The sequence below is a fragment of the Nematolebias whitei genome, chromosome 1 (assembly GCF_014905685.2).
Source record: "Nematolebias whitei isolate Nwh7 chromosome 1, NemWhi1, whole genome shotgun sequence".
Lineage (NCBI taxonomy): Eukaryota > Metazoa > Chordata > Actinopteri > Cyprinodontiformes > Rivulidae > Nematolebias > Nematolebias whitei.
This window is the reverse complement of record NC_056498.1, coordinates 61,242,458-61,261,667: the sequence shown is the minus strand read 5'-3', so window position 1 is coordinate 61,261,667 and position 19,210 is coordinate 61,242,458. Positions and strand designations below refer to the sequence as shown.

Below are 19,210 nucleotides of genomic sequence, written 5' to 3'. Positions count from 1 at the left end.
CATTTTGGGTTTTCATGAGCTGTATGCCATAATCATCAGTATTAAAACAATTAAAGACCTGAAATATTTCAGTTGGTGTGCAATGAATCTGAAATATATGAAAGTTTCATTTTTATCATTACATTATGGAAAATAATGACCTTTATCACAATATGCTAATTTTTTTAGAAGGACCTGTATATGTATATGTGTATGTGTGTGTGTGTGTGTGTGTGTGTGTGTGTGTGTGTGTGTGTGTGTGTGTGTGTGTGTGTGTGTGTGTGTGAGAGAGTGCGTGCGTGCGTGCGTGTGTGTGTAAATAATGCATATACTAGAGTTGAGAACAACACCTAAAATGTGTGAGTCATGTGTCATCTCTCATCAACATAATATTTTCATAACTGCTTTTTATTATCCATTTTTCTAGCGAGCACGTGGATTTTTAGAGTATTGGACAGATAGGAAGGCTTCAAGTTAGGTTAGGAATGGGGCTTTTATTATTGTCCTACATCCAAATGTGCCCAAATTATTGAACAAACTAACATTTACATATGCAAGGACTTAATGTTTTTGATTCTGCTTACTGCCATGGAGTGAATGTTGTCAGCATTTACTGTAAACTTCTCATCTCCACTTAAATTCCAAGCTATCACCATAAGTGACTAAATGTGTGTGTTAGTAAGAATTTCCTCTTAATTTGTTTTCCCTAATGACTTGTATGTTGCTGTGTACTCCCTGTTCTATGTACAGTATTACTGTTCTTAAAGTGCTCTTCAAGAAATCACGGGGATTTCCAGAACCTATTTTTCCATGGATTATTCCAACATTTTTCCCCATCACTCTTCTAAACTAAAACTTGACATTGTGAAGTACAGGTGCGAACAGCATCTGTGGAAAACATCTGCACAAAATAGTTTTTGTGTTCTCATTGACATGGAGACACGAACCTGTAGCCTCAGGATTACAAGACAGCAGCACTGACCACTGAGCTACTTTAGCGGCAATGTTAGTAAATGAAAATGTTTTAAGAAAAATTTATAGTATTCAGTCAAATAGATTCTCCAGTGATGGTGCAGTTTTCAAAAATTAAAAATAAAGTGCTTCTGTGACAGAATATTTCTACAAGTGTACGACCTCGCAGTTGACAGGGAGTTGGCAGCAGTAGGGTTGAAAGCGAAATGAAAGCAGACAGTTTTGTCTCCCGGTGAATTGCTCTGGTGCGTTTTATTCAAGCTGGCACAAAACCAGCACCTGAGACAGCTTTCAGCTGTTTCCACAAAGCACGAGCAGAATCTAATCGCTGATTCAAGATTAAAGCATCATGCCACTACAGCAGAAAGACTGACTGGTTTATATAATGTTCTAAATCAGGGCTGCCAAAGAAGCTTCCTATGTTTTCAACACTGACTGAATGTTAAAAGAAAACAGAATTATTGTAGATGTATTTTGGCAGACAAATGTGTTCCTAATACAGTACAGAAGTGGAGATTGATCAATTTTGCTGACGCCATTCAAAAATCGTGAGTTGAAAAAATGTAACAATTTTATTTAACTTTCACTACATGGAAGGAGACAAAAAAAAAAAAACAGTAGCTATGAGCGACTAGAAACAGGCCTAAATTATTTATATTTATTTTTACTTTTTCTTTACGCATTGTATTTTAATGGACCTGTGATGGACTTGCTGCTTGTCCATGGTGTCCCCCGCCCCTCGCACAGCCATAGCTGGGCACCAGCAACCCCCGCAACTCAGCAAGGAAGAACCAGGTAAAAATAATGGATGGTTGGATTTTAATGTCCATTTTCTATCAATTAGTGATGATAACGTATAAAAAAGTGTTAAAAGGGAAATAAATTTATATAAAAACAAACTGCCCATTATAGAATTAGCAGAATTCAAAATGTTAAAAACAGAAATTGTTGTCATGCAAAAGTGAGCAATCTGCAAGGAGCACAGGATGAGTGACCATGTTTTGAAATTAATTTTCAGTAATAACCAGCACTAAAAATTTTTTTTTTAAATTAAAAAATAAAAAAATAAAACGTTTTGGCATTAAAAGTGACCAGACATACAGATTTAGCTTAAACATATATACATGATTGATAATTTAACAATTTTACTTCTCAACCCTTTATGTTTTATCACTAGAAGCAACATGTACTATCAAATTACCAGAGCTAAAAGCTTAAAAGAAATATTAAACCCTTTGTGCTTTGTGAAGATTCTCAGTCATCCCAGTCATAATAAATCCAAAAAAAGGGAAAAAAACAAATGAAAATAAAACAGAACTGGACTTCTAGTCATAGTAGTAGAATAGAAGTCCAGTTGTTTTGTTGGTTTATTTTTTCAACTGCTTTTTATATTTACTTGATGCTTTGAAACTAGCATTTCTTTCAATGTTTTTTTTTCATCCATTATCTTTCACTCGCTTCTTCCTTTCTGGGTCATGGGGGTCACTGGTATCCATGTCTAGCAGTCCCTGTGGGAGAGGTGAGGGACACCCTGGACAGGTCATAAGTTCATCACACGGACACATAAGAGACAAATGAGACAAACAACCCCTCACACTCTCACTCACACCTAGGGACAATTTAGAGTTACCAATCAGTCTAACATGCATGTTTTTGGTCTGTGGGAGGAAACCGGAGTACCTGGAGAAACCAACACATGCACAGAGAGAACATGCAAACTCCACCCAGAAAAGCCTCCAGCCCGGATTCTATCTGGCAACCTTCACTCCAAGAGGCAGCAGCTCTGCCACTGTGCCGACAATCTTTGTTCAGCCAAGTTCAAACTCATCTAACTTAACAGTGGTCATAATTTTGCGTTGTACAGAAGTTGCCCTCGGTTATCGTAGCTTCTCTCCTCATGGTTTCTGCAGGGTTGCTAAGCAACTACCATCAAATAAAATCACCAAGTACCAGATGTTGCTGTCCGACAAAAATGAAAGCATTACAGGAAATCTAGACTTGCTGACCCACAGGTCACCAGAGTGGGCAGTCTAATCATAAAGTGAAAATGGACAGAGGTCAGACAATAGGACAACAACAGCTCAACTGTTTATCTTTGCAATAAGATCAATAGGTTCAGGAAATATTAAATCAAACATAAAACATGTTTTTCTGGCAATACGTAGTTCATCCTAGTTCTGCTTCTCCATTTCTTGCCGCTTGGGTAAATTCTGCCAAATGGTTTCTCAATACTGTACATTCCTGGTGCCTGGTATCTACCGTGTTGGATCCCCCAGGGAGCGCAGGGAGTCGGTCTCACAGCAGAGAAAACATTTCTTTGTAGTTATTAGGAAATCACTGATGTTGCTCTGTTCACAGCAAATTAATTACAAAGCACAACCATGTCTTTTTAAGCCTTGACAAAACTATGAAGGATTATCATGCTACACACTTTTAGTTTTATTATTCTACCAGATTACACAGCCTCTTTAAAGTTGTCTGCACTCTTAGGCAAATTAAGAGTTCCTAATTCAATTAAGGTTTTGGGAGGTGCCTGCACATACATCATGTCACACAATTTCCATTTTTAATTTTCCCCACTTATACGCAATAGTGATCAAGTCAAGAATAATAAAAAGAAATAAGCATAAAAAATGTTTCTTGTCCAATGAAGGCAAGTGGACAAAAGGCAGACTGTAGTGAATGTTGAACAGGGAGAGACAACAACAAACCAAAGCCCAAGGTTATCCATACATAAACATTAAAGCTCCACGTGGAGGAGTTGAAGGCGGCATGGTGTGCATGTTTTTTTGGGGTTTTTTTTTTTGGGGGGGGGTTGTATTTGTGTGTGTGGAGAGTGCACACAGTGTAGGCCAAGGAGTGCCCCCCAAAGAAACGTTTCTAAAATAGCAACCGCAAAACCCAAGAGAATGTAAATCTGCACTTTGAAAAACCTTGATGAAAAAGAGGTCTGAGGGCCTTAGAAAAACATGGATTCATTTCAGACCATTTACAGCTCCGAGAGCAAAGAAAATGGGTGACAGCACACCAAGTTTACTCTAAATGTTGAAAAAAAGCACTCCTGGTTTAACTTTTTTTTAGTAATCAATTACAGGTTTTCCTGCTGACTCAAGCTCTGTTAAGACTGCAGCTTCTGAAAGCCTCACCAGGATGAAGCGATTCAACATGTAAGCAAAGTCAAATAAAATTGTTTCATTGTTTCATTATGTTTTTAGAAAGACGGGGAAAAAGAGGGTGAGAGAAAGGTGGAGAGGCATAACTAAACAAAGCTAATTCAAGAACAGTTAAATTCATTTTATAATAAAAAGAAAATAACCAAAGCTTTCCAGATATATTAAGCAATTACTCAATATTAACTCAACATAATACTTTTGCTTGAACAGTAATAGCAAAAATTAAATAATATTAATGATGCTTGGCATTATTTTTAGGAATTGTACATAACATTAAAAGGATAGTGTTGTCATTTTAGAAGTGATGTTCTGTCAATTAATTATCAATGCCGAGTACTTTATCAGCCATAACATCAGTCATGGAGCCCTGTATATGGAAAAAAGGGCAGACGTCTTCATCCTTGCTAGGCTAATAGCTAGCCAACCAAAGACCCTATTTCTATCATTTTTCAGACTTATATTAACAGCCCTTTTCAAAAAATGATAAACAGGTGTGACAGAATGCTACATTAGCAAGTATTAAACCTCTCCACTTTTGTCAGAGTCAGAGAGATTTATTTGTCATTCACATCTCATGTGGTACATGTGGTGGAACGAGATTATGTACACAGGGTCCCAGTTACATCCAACAATAAAATGTAAAAGAAAAACAGTAATAAGATCTAAGATATGAACTAAAGAAAACATCAACTAAATAATACACTAAGCACTAATAGCATAAAAACATTATGTCGAACAGCAACACAAACATGAGTCTGTGTGAGCAGATGAGCACGCATGAACACAGCAACATGAAACAGCAACATGTGATTTTTCACAGTGATTATCCTGATTAGGGATTCATGAGTCTAACAGCCTCAGGGTAGAAGCTGTTCTTCAGTCTAGAGGTTCTACACTTAATGCTCCTCAACCTCCTTCCTGAGGGGAGCGGGGCAAAAAGTGTGTATGCTGTGTGAGTGGGGTCCTTCATGATGCAGGTGGCCCTCTTCCTGCATCTGAAGGTGTAAATGTCTGTGACAGTGGGGAGACTGACTCCAATGCATGGCACTGTTAAGTTTGTTGGTTTCTCTGAATGTGTGTGCTGAACAAAGACCATAACATGACATATATCAATCCATTGGGTGGGGGGCGGGATATGATCAATCAGTGGTCAGGGCCACTGTCTCATAATCATGAGGTTCAATCCCAGGTTGCACCAGGAAGGGCATCTGATGTAAAACAATTGCCAAATGTCTATAGTGATAGTTTGCTAACCCCCCCACAGAGGGGAACAGCCAAACAAAAAACAACAACAATCAGTTCACAAAAGTCTGAGCATATTTTAGGACTGACTACAAGTGCCAATAAAGTGGACTGATACATTCAGAAGCCTCAGAATACCAATATTCACACAGTAACATGAACCTTGTTGAGGTAAGCAACAAACTAAAACTGTCATGAAAAAGTATGCTCTTGTTGGTTTTCTTTCAGCTGCTCCCTTCTGCAGGGGTCACCACAGTGAGCAAACTCCTATGAAAGATTTGGCAGTTGCTTTTATTCCAGATGCACTTCCTGACGCAACCTGAGCTCAAACTTGCAGCTTCAAGATTACAAGACTGCAGCACTGACCATTAAGATACCACGGTCTTGTCATGCAAAAGTATAAATGTTTATAGTTGTCTTTCATATCTGTATGGTGTTTGATAAATAGTTTTTATAAGCCTGAAAAACAATAGAAAACTAGCCTGTAGCTGCTTTGCCATTGATAAGTGTGACTCCACTCAGCTTTCGTCTTATCGATTCTTCTCAGGTCTAGATGATTTGCCACTGTGACTTGTTTCCCCACTCTGTGGACAGGATCGTCAAGGCAAAGTGGGCGATATCATAACAGGTCATTGTGTTCCAATTGATCCACTCGTTGTGGTCTTTAATCGCCCTATAATTGGACTTGGATTTCTTTAGCTTTTCCTGGCACTGCATACAAGTCCAGGTGTAACCATGCTGCGCCATCATCTCCGTTATCTCCCTGAAAATGCACTCATTTCTCGTGGCACCTGTCAGTCAACACCATCAGAGAGGAAATAGCAGTTCAGATGTAGTTTGCAGTTTTGCTGGGTGGTCCATCCAGTGATGTCGCTCCGCTGGCCAATCAATGGCTGCTGTCTGCTTTAAAATAGGCACCTTGGAGCAGTTCACTTGAAACCACAAACAAGGTGGTCCCATAAAGAGCTAAGTGGGGGTGGGTACTGGCAGTGGGCAGACCCTTAACTGGTGCTGTGTCGTGTGTAACTGATGAGAGTTAAGACGGTGGCAAAGTGCCATATGTTTAGCTAGCCAGTAACCTAGCCTGACAAAAAATTATGCCCTTTTCTTTATTGTCCATGCTCTAAATCTGACGTCATGGCTAATTTATAACTATTTGACAAATATCGCTTCAGAAATGACCAGACACATCTTTTAACACTCCTGCTACCCTTGGGTTAAAATGAACAATAAGGCCTCAGTTTTAAAATGGGGTTCTTGTGTCATTAATCTTTAATGCATCATAGAACAGTCTTGAAAATGTCAGACCCTTGTTTTCCTTTGTTTTAGTGGAAGCCAACTTGGTCAAAGAACATTGTACCTTGAAAGGAAAGTCTCTCTAGCCGACACATTTGCACAGACAGCTGCAAGAACTACCAAACCACAGAGAAGTTTTGAATACAAGAAGTGTGCTTCACCATATCCTTAGGCTGAGAAGACGGTTGCATGAAGCAATCCATCTGTGCCACATTTACCCTGCGCAATGTGAAAGATTTTAAGTTTTCAACCAATATAAACAAACTTGCATGCATTTCTTAAAAAAAAAAAAAAAAAGAAAAAAAAAAAAAGCTTTTTTCCTTTATTGTGACTTGTGATGCGTCTATAGCAGAGAAAAGCTACAGGGTAAACCCAACAAGAGCCCATGACCGATTCTTTCATATATTTGTGAGACAGTCTTCATGTGAAAGCAACATAAGACGTGTATTTGCAAGGTACTGTTGAAACCTAATCAGGGAACTGTTTTTGAACAAGTTCGATAAGCACAAGAAAGTTCTGTTAAAGTTACAAAACTCAAGGTCTGCATCATTTAGAAGCTTTGATTTCCTGTCTTAAACTACTTTACCTACAAACCAACGTACCAACCAACCAACCAACCTACTACCTACCTACCTACCTACCTACCTACCTACCTACCAACCAACCTACCTACCTACCTGCCCCTACCCTACCCCTATCCACCTACCTACCATTCATCCATCCATCCATCTTTACCCACTTACACTTTCCAGATTGAGGGGAACTGGGGTCTATCTCCAGCAGAAAGAGCAATAAGAGGGGTACTCCCTAGACATTCTTCATTACACATTCATAAATAGAAAACATTTTTTTAAAACACATGGCTGCATAAAGGCAATTTTTTTGCAAACTGTGACCAGATTATCGTCCCAGTCTATCATTTTTCACAAACAAAACAAACCAGAACAAAGCAGAGGAAAGTGAAAGATACAAAAGCACAAACAAAAAGAGTTCTTCACACCCACAAAAACAAATCACACTGCAGTGGTGTATTAAAATAACAAAACGCGTAAATTTGACAAATTAAATCATATATAGCTATTTATGTATTGCCAAAAATACAACAGCTCACTTGTAAATGAGCACAGCTCTTTAATGTAGGCAGGGTGATTTTTGTCTGGTTGTATAAAAGCTTATTTATCATTAATAAAGTGATGATAATGTTTATTACTACAAACTGCTAAATCATGTACAACCCAAGAATGAACTTTAAGTTCAAGTTTCCAAGTTGAAAAATGACATTAGTTTGACAAAATAATTTTGAATCAATTTTTGTCCAAATAAAATACAGCATATATGTAACTCCACAACTTATGTTGTGATGGTAAATTAATCAGAACTCCTATGATAATTAGCTCCCATACAATAGACCAATTCAGCTATTTGTTCAATCTGGTGTTTGATTAATATTAAATCTCACAAGGTCAAGTCAAACAAATGATCCAACTTGCCTTGTTGCAAGGTAAATGAGGCAAAACATAGAAGAAGTAATCCATCTTTGGTTTGATTAAATGAATGGAAAATATGTAGTTCATTAGGAAGAAACTATTCCAATTACCTGCAAAACTTCTAAATTAAAACCATGTCTGCTTTGGCACATTCACAACTGTAAAACACAATTTTCATGGAAGCCAGTTAGAATCTGGTGTACAAATCCTACCATGTCCAAGTGACGGATATTAATCAGATCTCAACCCGAGGAAAGGGATTTTCCTTTCTTGTGCTGGCACTCTCTTCTGTTTTCCATTCTTTACTTTTGTTATTTTCAAAACAGACATCTGTGTGATGGTTCCTTCCAAGTTCCCAGCTATTCCATCTTTATTTTCACTTAAAACTTCTGACTTTAAAAACAATACAAGACACAGATTGCACCAGTCAAGAGCTCAAAGTATCATTCACATATCCCTAAATATTATTCATGGGGATAATTACATATAATGTATTATGCAGCTGAACTGTAGTTTCCAGTGTCCTGAGACTTTTAGGTAGGTCATGGTGTTTTCTGGAGTTAGTTAAATTAGAAGGTTCAAATGAAACAAAAAAAATGTCTGCAGTATCGGACAGATATGGAAAATTTTAATGATACGACCGTGGCTCTGATAAAAGCAGGGACATCAGAGCAGTGTTTGAACATTCGTCCGGGAGCAACAGAGGAGAGCACAAGAAGAAAGCCTGCAGCACATTCCCCAAAAGACACTCACTTCCTGTCTGAGAATCTTACTCAGCACCGAGGAGGAAGAGGAGGCCAAGGCCCTTGCACATCATGCCTTCATTAGACGTGTATAAAAGCCAAAGAAGCCGCTCCCTGTATAATAATAATATAAAGACACCATATATAGATTTTAATTAAAGATCAATGTTCCCCTTTACCATATAAATTGCACTCTTGTATGCAATGTTTAGAGTATTTGTTCTTTTAGTTGATTATAATTATTACTTCATAAGATAATATGTTTTATAAAACATTCCACTCTTTCCCCTGGATTTTCACCCTTAAACAAAACTAACCTATAATAGTCTGGTTTAGGAGCTGGGGAAGCAAATTAGTTTAATACGAAAAACGATTCACTTAGCCTAATTGTAGGTTGTCGTCACCATCTCTCAGTAAACATGTTGTTACAATGTGTGTACATGTAGACTGCATTCAATCACAAACTCCACTAAACTATCATTGCTGCTAGTCTGAGCGAGAAAACCCACGAGAGTGATGCGCCCATTTACAGAACAAGGTACAGGTAATGTGAGCTTTGAAAAAAAACTTGATATGCTTAAAAATATTTTAGTTTGAGCAAACGGTGTTGCTTTCCCATGCTTGTTTTGGCACTTTAAATGTAACAGAAAGCAGAAAAGTTTTCTTTCACTGTTTTATGCGCACATAGAAACCATCTTTCAAGCCTTTGTGCTTCTGTTTCTGGTCTCCAAGCCAGACATTTAGGAGCTCCATTCCTGGGTGCCAAGAGTCCAGCAGTAAACCCTGACAGCAGATTTTCTTGTCACTTTACACACTGTTTACCAATCTAAGCCCTGGAAACCCGATTCCTGCCTGCACTGGAGGCAGTAAACTTGTAATTGCTAGGCAACTAATAATTATAATTTTATTTTGATGCAAACTATGCTACAACAGAGGAGGTGAACAACTTTAGCTGAGTGCCTGAGTAGGATGGGGTTTTAATTCAGTGAGGAGGTATTTTGGTGACTTAAGATTTTATTTCATTGGGCACAGAGTTTTTAAGCAATTTTTATTAACCTAATTCTGCCATGCAGCTCCCATCAGTCTATTATCTACTCTGACCCTTTAGCTTTATCTTCGGGGCACAGCAGAGTTTATTACTAAGAGCATTTTCAAATGCCACTTAAATTCATTATGCCTTCTATTATTACCCCAGGCTGTGCTCCAGTAAATGCACTTACATTTTTTCATGCAATGCTGGTTTCTCAGCTGTATCAGTAATGAAATAAAATGTTGAGGGAGTTATTTAAAATGATAGAAAGCAAAAATGCAGTGTTCCCCCTAGATCAGTTCCCTTGGCACACTCGTCTAATTTTTTTTCTCATTTAAATTTTTTGTCAATAGGGGGGCACGTCTGTGTTTCTCTCGGTCACCTCACTTACGCTACATTGCTGCCAGGGTGGGGGGGTGGGGGGTGGAGTTACCATGGGGAGGAGGGAGTGAAGAACTTTTTGCAGTGGTGGACAGTAACGGAGTACAATTACTTGAGTACTGTACTTAGGCCTGTCACTAACAAATTTTGCTGGGCGATTAATTCTCTCAGAAATTATTGTGATAAACGATAATATTGTTTGAAATTTTAAAATAATTGTCAAATTTTAGAAGAAATGTTGTTTTGAGTGTAGTACCTTTTTTGACCACCTGATGGCAGTATATGACTGTTTGAACCAAAGGATGGATAGTTGAGCAGTGTGTCTCTAAGGTCGTTTTCACATCAGATAGTCCGGTAGACTCGGTTCGGTTCGGGACCAATATTCATGACCTTTTGTTTACATTTGAGCTGGTGAGTTTGCATTCACACTGCACTGTGCAGTCGAGCCAACCTGTTGAACCAACCTATTCCCCCGCTCGCCTGTGGGGGCGCTGCACCAAGAACTACTGAAAGAAGCGACACAAAAACCTCTGAAGACACGTCTTCTTCTTCTTCTGTAAATAAAAATAAAAACGAAGTGGCATCAAGTTTTAGCAGTTTTAGGAGTTATATTTTGTCGTTTTTCAAAAATGAACTTAGCATGAGCAGAAGATGAGACAGAAGACCATGGAGAATATTGTTTTTCCACACAAGGCAGCTGACGGCTCCATATAAGGTCAGAGAAATGCGTGTTTGTTTACCCTGTGGAGCGGGTCCGGTCTGTTTACATTCACACTGTACTCGAACCGCGCTGGAGTTCGCTTCTACTGGACCGAGACCTAGGTTTTAGCCTGGGCCAGAGTTCGCCTTTTTGTTCCGTGACAGAGTTCGATGGCGCGTTCACACCTCCCCAAACGAACCGGACTTTCTAGGAAAACGAGCTAGAGTTCGATTAAAGCGGACTAACCGGGGCTGGTGTGAATGCACCCTAAGAAAAATGGGAGGGAGAGTCCTTGACGTGACATGGGCTGACATGGTGTATGCTCTGTGATTTGAGCGCTTTAGCATAGCGTTTTTCACACAAAACTTTTAATAAAAAAAAATCAGTAAACAAGTTCTCAGCTTCTTTTTGCAGAGAAAAACAGCTTTTTATACAAAGGCACAGGTTTCAATTGTGAATTTGGGAGCTTCAACAAGATGGAGGTTTATTCCCGAAGACGGCTGTTAGCTTCGCTTGTAGCTTAGCTTCTCAGCTTAGCTGCTTTTAACCATCCAAAAATGTGATTTTGGACGGTTAAAACAGATTTTAAAGAGAAAAGAGAAAGGGAGGGGTCAGTGAAGAACACCAGAGTTGAGCCGCGTCTTCAGTAGAAAGAGAGAGATACGAAGAAACGATAAAGCCGATAAATTAAAATAAGGTTGATAATTTTCATTCATCGTGCGATTAATTGATTTATTGTTTATCGCGACAGGCCTAACTGTACATTTTCTGAGTATCTTTACTTTGAGTATTTGTGTTTTTGGGAACTTATGACTTTCACTCCACTACATTTCAAAAGACAAATATTGTACTTTCGACTCCACTACATTTCTAGGAAGCTTCTTGTTACTCGTCCCTTTTGACTCATCTTTGTAAACCGCTGTTGCCGATTTTCTTTCCTGAAATGCAACTGGCCGCACGCTATGCTCCTCACAATGTGAACCAATCACAGTTGCCGTTCACACCTGGGATGAATTTGGAATTACATCATCAAACAATAAAGCAATATACTGATATTAGAAAATATAATTTTTACTTTTGAATACTTAAATATTTTCAAAGTAAGCACTTCAGTACTTTAACTTGAGTAAAGTACTTTTTCCACCACTGCATTTCGGTAGGCTGGGCGCTTGGTTCTGTTGACAGGGCGGGGTTTCCTCTTTATATAATGGTAGGGGAAACACTGAAAATGGGTAATAAAAACTAAATTATTAATTAAATAAGGGGCTAAATGTATTTTCTCGTTTGAAGCAGCACTCACAATTTACCATATTCGGGCAAATGGATTTAATCCTGTGCCATTAGATTTGCTTCAACCAATTTGTCTTAAGTAGACATAAATTTTGATATTTGGCCTTCAGATACATTATTTATGCACACAAACTAGAACTGCATGGTACTAGAACTTGCAATGTGCAGTTATTGTTTAGTTCTGCAGTAATGATATACACTGTGATAAATATACATTTTCCTCAGACTTCACTTTCTCTTCTGTCATCACTATCATCTAAACCAAATGAGGGCATCAAGGCCAATAAGAGTCCGTTGGATTGACCCAATATACTAAAAGCATGCAAAACATGAGTGCACGGTACTTTAATTATAACGGCCTTTGTTTTATTGCAGTTTGAGCAGTGCTTTGGAATAGTGGCATTGCTCTCACTGAAGATGTGATGACAATAAATTCTGGATGTACAGTATTTTGCAGCCTTAATACAAACTAAGCAGAAAACATCAGTCTTTAATACAATAAAATTTTAAAATACCATAGCAAATGTTTGAACTTTCCCAACATCTAATGATTATAACTCAATAAAATAAACACGCAAAACATGATATCATTTAATTTATTAAATGTAACAAAGGCATATTAAATTTTGCAGGAAAATCCCAAACTCCTACATATTTTTTTTAAAGATTTTTTTTTTTTTATAAATTTGTAACTGATGGCATTCACTCACAAAAAAAAAGGTTTGAAACGTTTAGGAAATTTAGTCCTGCGCATTGATCTAGTAGTTGTTCTTGTGACTCGACCGCAAATTTTTGTCCCTGTACTAAAACGCCCCATCTCCAACAAGTTTGTTGATTCTAATCGACCTTATTTAAAATGAACTAAAACTAACCAGTAGATAACAGGATGGGAGTTCCCACCTCAACAAACAGTATGACTTACTCCACGATATAAGGAATATTTATAGCCAAAGCATACAGCTTTATATTTTATTACTGGATTTATTTATTTATTAAATACAAAACTGAATAATTTATAGGTGGTTTCCAACATCCAGCAACGTTCCAAAATACATAAAATCATTTTAAATATTTTGCAATCCTAAGCCAGACGGTCACAGCAGCCCTCAAAATGCAAACTTGTGCAGCTCCAGTATATTACCAGATACAGTTATCATTGCACGAGAAGTAATCGCAGCTTGATTTGATCTGTGGCTTTCTCTCGAAGGTCAAGTCACACTTAAATCTTCTGGGAAAGACAAGCCAGAGATATTGTTACAGATAATAACACCAAATAGAGAAATATAGTAGATGTCTCATGAAATGACTTCAGTGTGGGCCAAACTGTGACGTTCACAACATTATGTACCACATCCAAACCTGCAACTTCTCCAATTAAAACATCGGCAGAGGTTAGAAATCTCTTGATTTGTTGGGGGATGAATTTACACATTCTGAGCAAAAAGGGTGAAAATCTGATCTAAAGAGCAGAAGCGCATCCAGGAGATTACAATAGTCCCTCGCTACTTCGCGGTTAGACTTTTGTGGACTCGCTCTTTCACGATTTTTAAAAGTAAGAGTGGACACAGAAAACAATAAATAAATAAATTGTACATGACATGATTGTCAACTTTAATATTACTCACGTGATTGGGACAATATGAAATACTATAGTAAAAAAAGTTAACGAAAAATAAAATACTTAAGACAGGCGCCGCCATTTTGTAGTTTTCCCTCAATAAGCCTCCACTGTATTGCCACTCATAAGGACTACATTTCCCAGAAGCCAACAGGGCCCAGCCCCGAAGCCCATTGCCTTCTGCTGAAATACATAGAGGGAAAGTTTTGATTTGATCTGAAAAAGTTCAGTCTTTTACAGTGACTGACACCTAGCAGATGCAGAGAGCCACACAGAACCCATCGGGAACTGGAGCAGAATCGGAGCAGAATCAGACCCCCAGACACATCAGGGGAATCTGAGAGCTGGTAGCCGGCCCACAAGGACTTCTAAGCAGGGACACGCAGCCGTAGGTCCGGCTTCTGTATGGAGCCCACTGCCACTACCCCGAGCCAGAGAACAGACCAGAACCGGCAGGGTAGGGCTGCCGAAACAGAACCAAGTCGAAGCGGAACTGAGCCGCTGCTGTTCTGCCAACTGGTGAGTAGCTACATATACATGTACTGGTCATAAAATTAGAATATCATGAAAATGTTGATTTATTCAGTAATTCCATTCAAAAAGTGAAATTTGTATATTATATTCATTCATTACACACAGACTGATATATTTCAAATGTTTATTTATTTTAATGTTAATGATTATAACTGACAACTAATGAAAACCCCAAATTCAGTATCTCAGAAAATTAGAATATTGTGAAAAGGTTAAATATTGAAGACAACTGGTGCCACACTCTAATGAGCTAATTAACTCAGAACACCTACAAAGGCCTTTTAATGGTCTCTCAGTCAGTTCTGTAGGCTACACAATCATGGGGAAGACTGCTGACTTGACAGTTGTCCAAAAGACAACCATTGACACCTTACACAAGGAGAGCAAGACACAAAAGGTCATTGCTAAAAAGGCTGGCTGTTCACAGAGCTCTGTGTCCAAGCACATTAATAGAGAGGCGAAGGGAAGGAAAGGATGTGGTAGGAAAAAAGTGTATAAGCAATAGTGATAAGCGTGCCCTGGAGAGGATTGTCAAACAAAACCCATTCCAAAATGTGGGGGAGATTCACAAAGAGTGGAATGCAGCTGGAGTCAGTGCATCAAGAACCACAATGCACAGACGTATGCAAGACATGGGTTTCAGCTGTCGCATTCCTTGTGTCAAGCCACTCTTGAACAAGAAACAGCATCAAAAGCGTCTCGCCTGGGCTAAAGACAAAAAGGACTGGACTGCTGCCGAGTGGTCCAAAGTTATGTTCTTTGATGAAAGTAAATTTTGCATTTCCTTTGGAAATCAAGGTCCCAGAGTCTGGAGAAAGAGAGGAGGCACAGAATCCAAGTTGCTTGAGGTCCAGTGTTACGTTTCCACGGTCAGTGATGGTTTGGGTTGCCATGTCATCTGCTGGTGTTGGTCCACTGTGTTTTCTGAGGTCCAAGATCAACGTAGCTGTCTATCAGGAAGTTTTAAAGCACTTCCTGCTTCCTGCTGCTGACCAACTTTATGGAGATGCAGATTTAATTTTCCAACAGGACTTGGCGCTTGCACACAGTGCCAAAGCTACCAGTACCTGGTTTAAGGACCATGAAATCCCTGTTCTTAGTTGGCCAGCAAACTCGCCTGACCTTAACCCCATAGCAAATTTATGGGGTATTGTGAAGAGGAAGATGTGATATGCCAGCGATTCAGAAAAGCTGAAGGCCACTGTCAGAGCAACCTGGGCTCTCATAACACCTGAGCAGTGACACAGACTGACCAACTCCCTACCTTGCCACATTCCTGCAGTAATCCAGGCCAAAGGAGCCCCAAGTAAGTATTGAGTGCTGTACATGTTCATACTTTTCAGTTGGCCAACATTTCTAAAAATCCTTTTTTTTATATATTGGTCTTAAGTAATACTGTATTCCAATTTTCTGAGATACTAAATTTGGGTTATTAGTTGTCAGTTATAAACATCAACATTAAAAGAAATAAACATTTGAAATACACAAGTCTGTGTGTAATGAATGAATATACAACTTTCACTTTTTGAATGGAATTACTGAAATAAAATCAACATTTTCATGATATTCTAATTTTATGACCAGCACCTGTACAGTACTGTACATATGCTGTTAAAATTAGATGGTTTAAGAGTTTAGAACATTGCAAGCATGTGGGAAGAGTTTATTAAGCTTTAAATATATAAAATATATATCAATACTAAAACAAAACATCGCTACTTCACAGATTTTCACTTATTGCGGGGGGGGGGGGGGGGGCTCTGAAACGTAACCCCCGCAGTAAACGAGAGACTATTGTATTGTAGATTTTTGCAGTTATTAAAGCCTAATTTACACAATTTGACTGATTCTAGGACTGTGTGACATCTCTACTAAGGATCACAGGCTTCCTGGATTGCTGCAGAGGGGCAGAGGTCAAAAGTGAAAACAGCTTCACGGCTGAGATAGCGCGGCATTTAAACTTTAACCTGTACCTGACCAGAGACGCTGAAACACAGCAGCCGTTTCTACTCCACATCAACACAGAGTCGGCAATGACGTCACGACGGAGCAATTAGGAGACGAGAGACATTGGCAAAAACAAAGAGACCAAACTGACAAACTGTTGAGATTCGCTCAAACTGATAAATTATTTCATGTACACATGCACAAAAGGGCATAAACAGATGTGTTTCGGTGAGGCGTGTGAAGTGGTATGTCCGGAGGACTGGATTCAGGGCCGGCCTCTGGTTAAGCTGTTTTCCTGGAAGAGTTTAAGATGACATGGAGCTTTGAGGAATGCACCGAGCTGCAAGGCAACAACCAGGACATTCTCAAAAGGGGAGCTACATGTGTGCGTGCGCACATCTGGACCAGCGTACAGGAAACGGAGCTCGAGAGATGCTTTCCGAAACAAAACGAGAAATTAGAACACCGTTTAAAAATACTGATGACCACTTTTCACCAAGCTACAAAGCCAACAAATCAGGTTATCGGCCACGTTGATACGCTTAATATCCGTCTTGTTTTCTTTTCAACATGCTCATGATATGATTCCTTCTAAGGGCCCTGTCCGGTTGCTTCACATGTCCAACTTAGTGTCTTTCTGTGAAGCAGATAAGAGTCCAGCCCTCTTACCTAATGCTCAAATATTACACACGCAAGTGTTTTGAAATTTGTGATAAATGATCTCAGCCTTTTGAATTTCAAGGGACCCCTCTCCAAAACCCAGTCTGGCCTCTTTTAACAAGCTTAACTCTTCGCTGTCACACATGCATCATTAGGGAGATTACACACCGATTCTGCGTTAACAACTAAAATAACTACACAAACATCAATCACAAATGGGAAGTTAGAAGAATTTTGTTACATTTTAAGCTACAACGCAGAAAAAAACTAATAGTAAAGGTTCATTAGGACACAAGCTACAATACTTGTATAAAAAAACGTTATTTCCAAGAAAGTCCAATATCTATTTATCTTTTGCTTAAAGGCAAGAGAGCCGGTTGAATTGAATGTTTATATGTGTACTTAAATTTGCTGATACTAACCCAGGGGTCTGCAACCTACAACCATTTGCAGTGACTCCTTGTAACTTTAAACTAAAATAACTAAATACTTATATTTAAATAAACAACAGAAAATTCAGCTTTTCAAGTCCCAGTACTTGCAATTTTCTTTGGTAAAGGAAGCAGCTTTGCGAATCTGTTGGCGATGATAGATGTAAGGGATCAAAAATATGATGCACTAACATCAAGTTATTCTATAATAAAGAAAAAATAGAAATGTGGATTTCTATAAAACAGTCAAGTGTAGATTTTGGCCTTTTGCAAAACAGTTTAGGGATAAATAACCAAGAACATGATAAAACATAAAAAGTTTATTCTCTTAATTTTGGGACGCAAGACAATTTTGTGGCTTTATACAAATGATACTTTAGTCTAAACCGATGGAACAATGGCGTTTTCACCCATAAAGGTTGCAGGCCTGGTATAGCGCCATCTGGTGGTCAGATCGTGTTACTGCAGGTGCAAGATTTAAAGCATAACTTTCACTTTATCGCTTATTTCAAGTTTCTGGCCATACAACTGAACTGTCAGCCACTTATTTCAGTGTTCAACTGATTGAACTCTCTAGTCTGTTTATAATGTATGTCACGAAGTTGTAAACAGTCTATTAATTGGAGGCGCAGAGAAGTTTGACCCGACTTAATTGCCTTAATTGGCTCTTCCGGTTCATGACTTTAACTAATTCTTCAAAACAATGCTACCATGGCAAAAATAAAACTCTTGGAGACCCGAGAGTTTACATTTAAAAGTAAAGAACTTTTTCCCGCCCTGTAGGATGAGCAATTAAACACAAGATTACCTAACAGCATGACTTCCAGCTTCTTGCGGTCCACGCGGAACCTCTCCTCGGTCCACTCCGGGTCTGGCAGCGGTTGAGGCCCGCTCAGGTCCTCCTCTGAGCCGGGCAGAGGGGAGTCGGTGCTCCGCTCGCTGTTGGAGCCCTGGTCGGACTGCTGCAAGTATCCAGTCAAAGCGTCGCACTGAGCAGCCATGGCGCTGCGCGGAAACTTCTCCAGGCAGGGGCCACTGCGAATTTCGTCAAAACTGAGCTGAGGGAACAAAAAAGCCGCTCTCTTAATATTTATATACAGTTATTATTCCGTCACTTCTCGGCGGCGTCGTGTGAACTCATCCTGGGCTGCTGCGTTGCCTTCAGGCTCCTTCCATTGGAGCCGCTTCTAAAAATAGTCAGGAGGAGCGCCCTGACCCACACACTGTCCGTCTGCCGAGCCACCCGAGCTCCTCACAGCCACACACACTGAGCACCTCCTCAGGAAAGTTTCACGTGTCAGCGTGGAAAAAAAAAATAATTAAAAAAAAAAAAAAAACACGAGACTCCTCCCAGAAAGTTTGGGAAAATCGGTTTCCTCTCCGAGCTCCTGCGAAGATCTCCAAACTTTACGGCTTTCCGAGAAAGTCTCTGGATTTCATTTGACTTGAGTTCTTGAGTGCTCGACTTTTGCTCAAAAAGCAGACAGTTTCTGGCCCACACATCAGCAGATTTATGGATATTAAATGACAATGAATGACCTTTACAAGTGTGCATCCCCACATTTCCAACAGTCCTTAAAGGAAACACAACCAGAAGGATGCAGGTCTACATGTACAATTAAAAACGACTTTTTTCTGTTTTTTATGGCCTGGCTTTGTTTATTTTGTATGTATTTTTATTCTATTTGGGGTTTTAATAGTTACTGTACTCGTTTGTATTTTACCTT

At 39.1% G+C, this 19,210-nt stretch overlaps 1 protein-coding gene across 1 annotated transcript in view; it reads right to left on the bottom strand.

The window, feature by feature from the left end:
* Positions 1-18,484, bottom strand: part of LOC119430124 (protein bicaudal C homolog 1) — a 74,392-nt gene extending 55,908 nt beyond the window's left edge. Inside the window, exon 1 of the mRNA XM_037697565.1 lies at positions 18,292-18,484. Coding sequence (XP_037553493.1) covers positions 18,292-18,484 — 193 coding nt within the window. The remainder of the gene's footprint in view (positions 1-18,291) is intronic.
* Between the last annotated feature and the right edge of the window lie 726 nt (positions 18,485-19,210).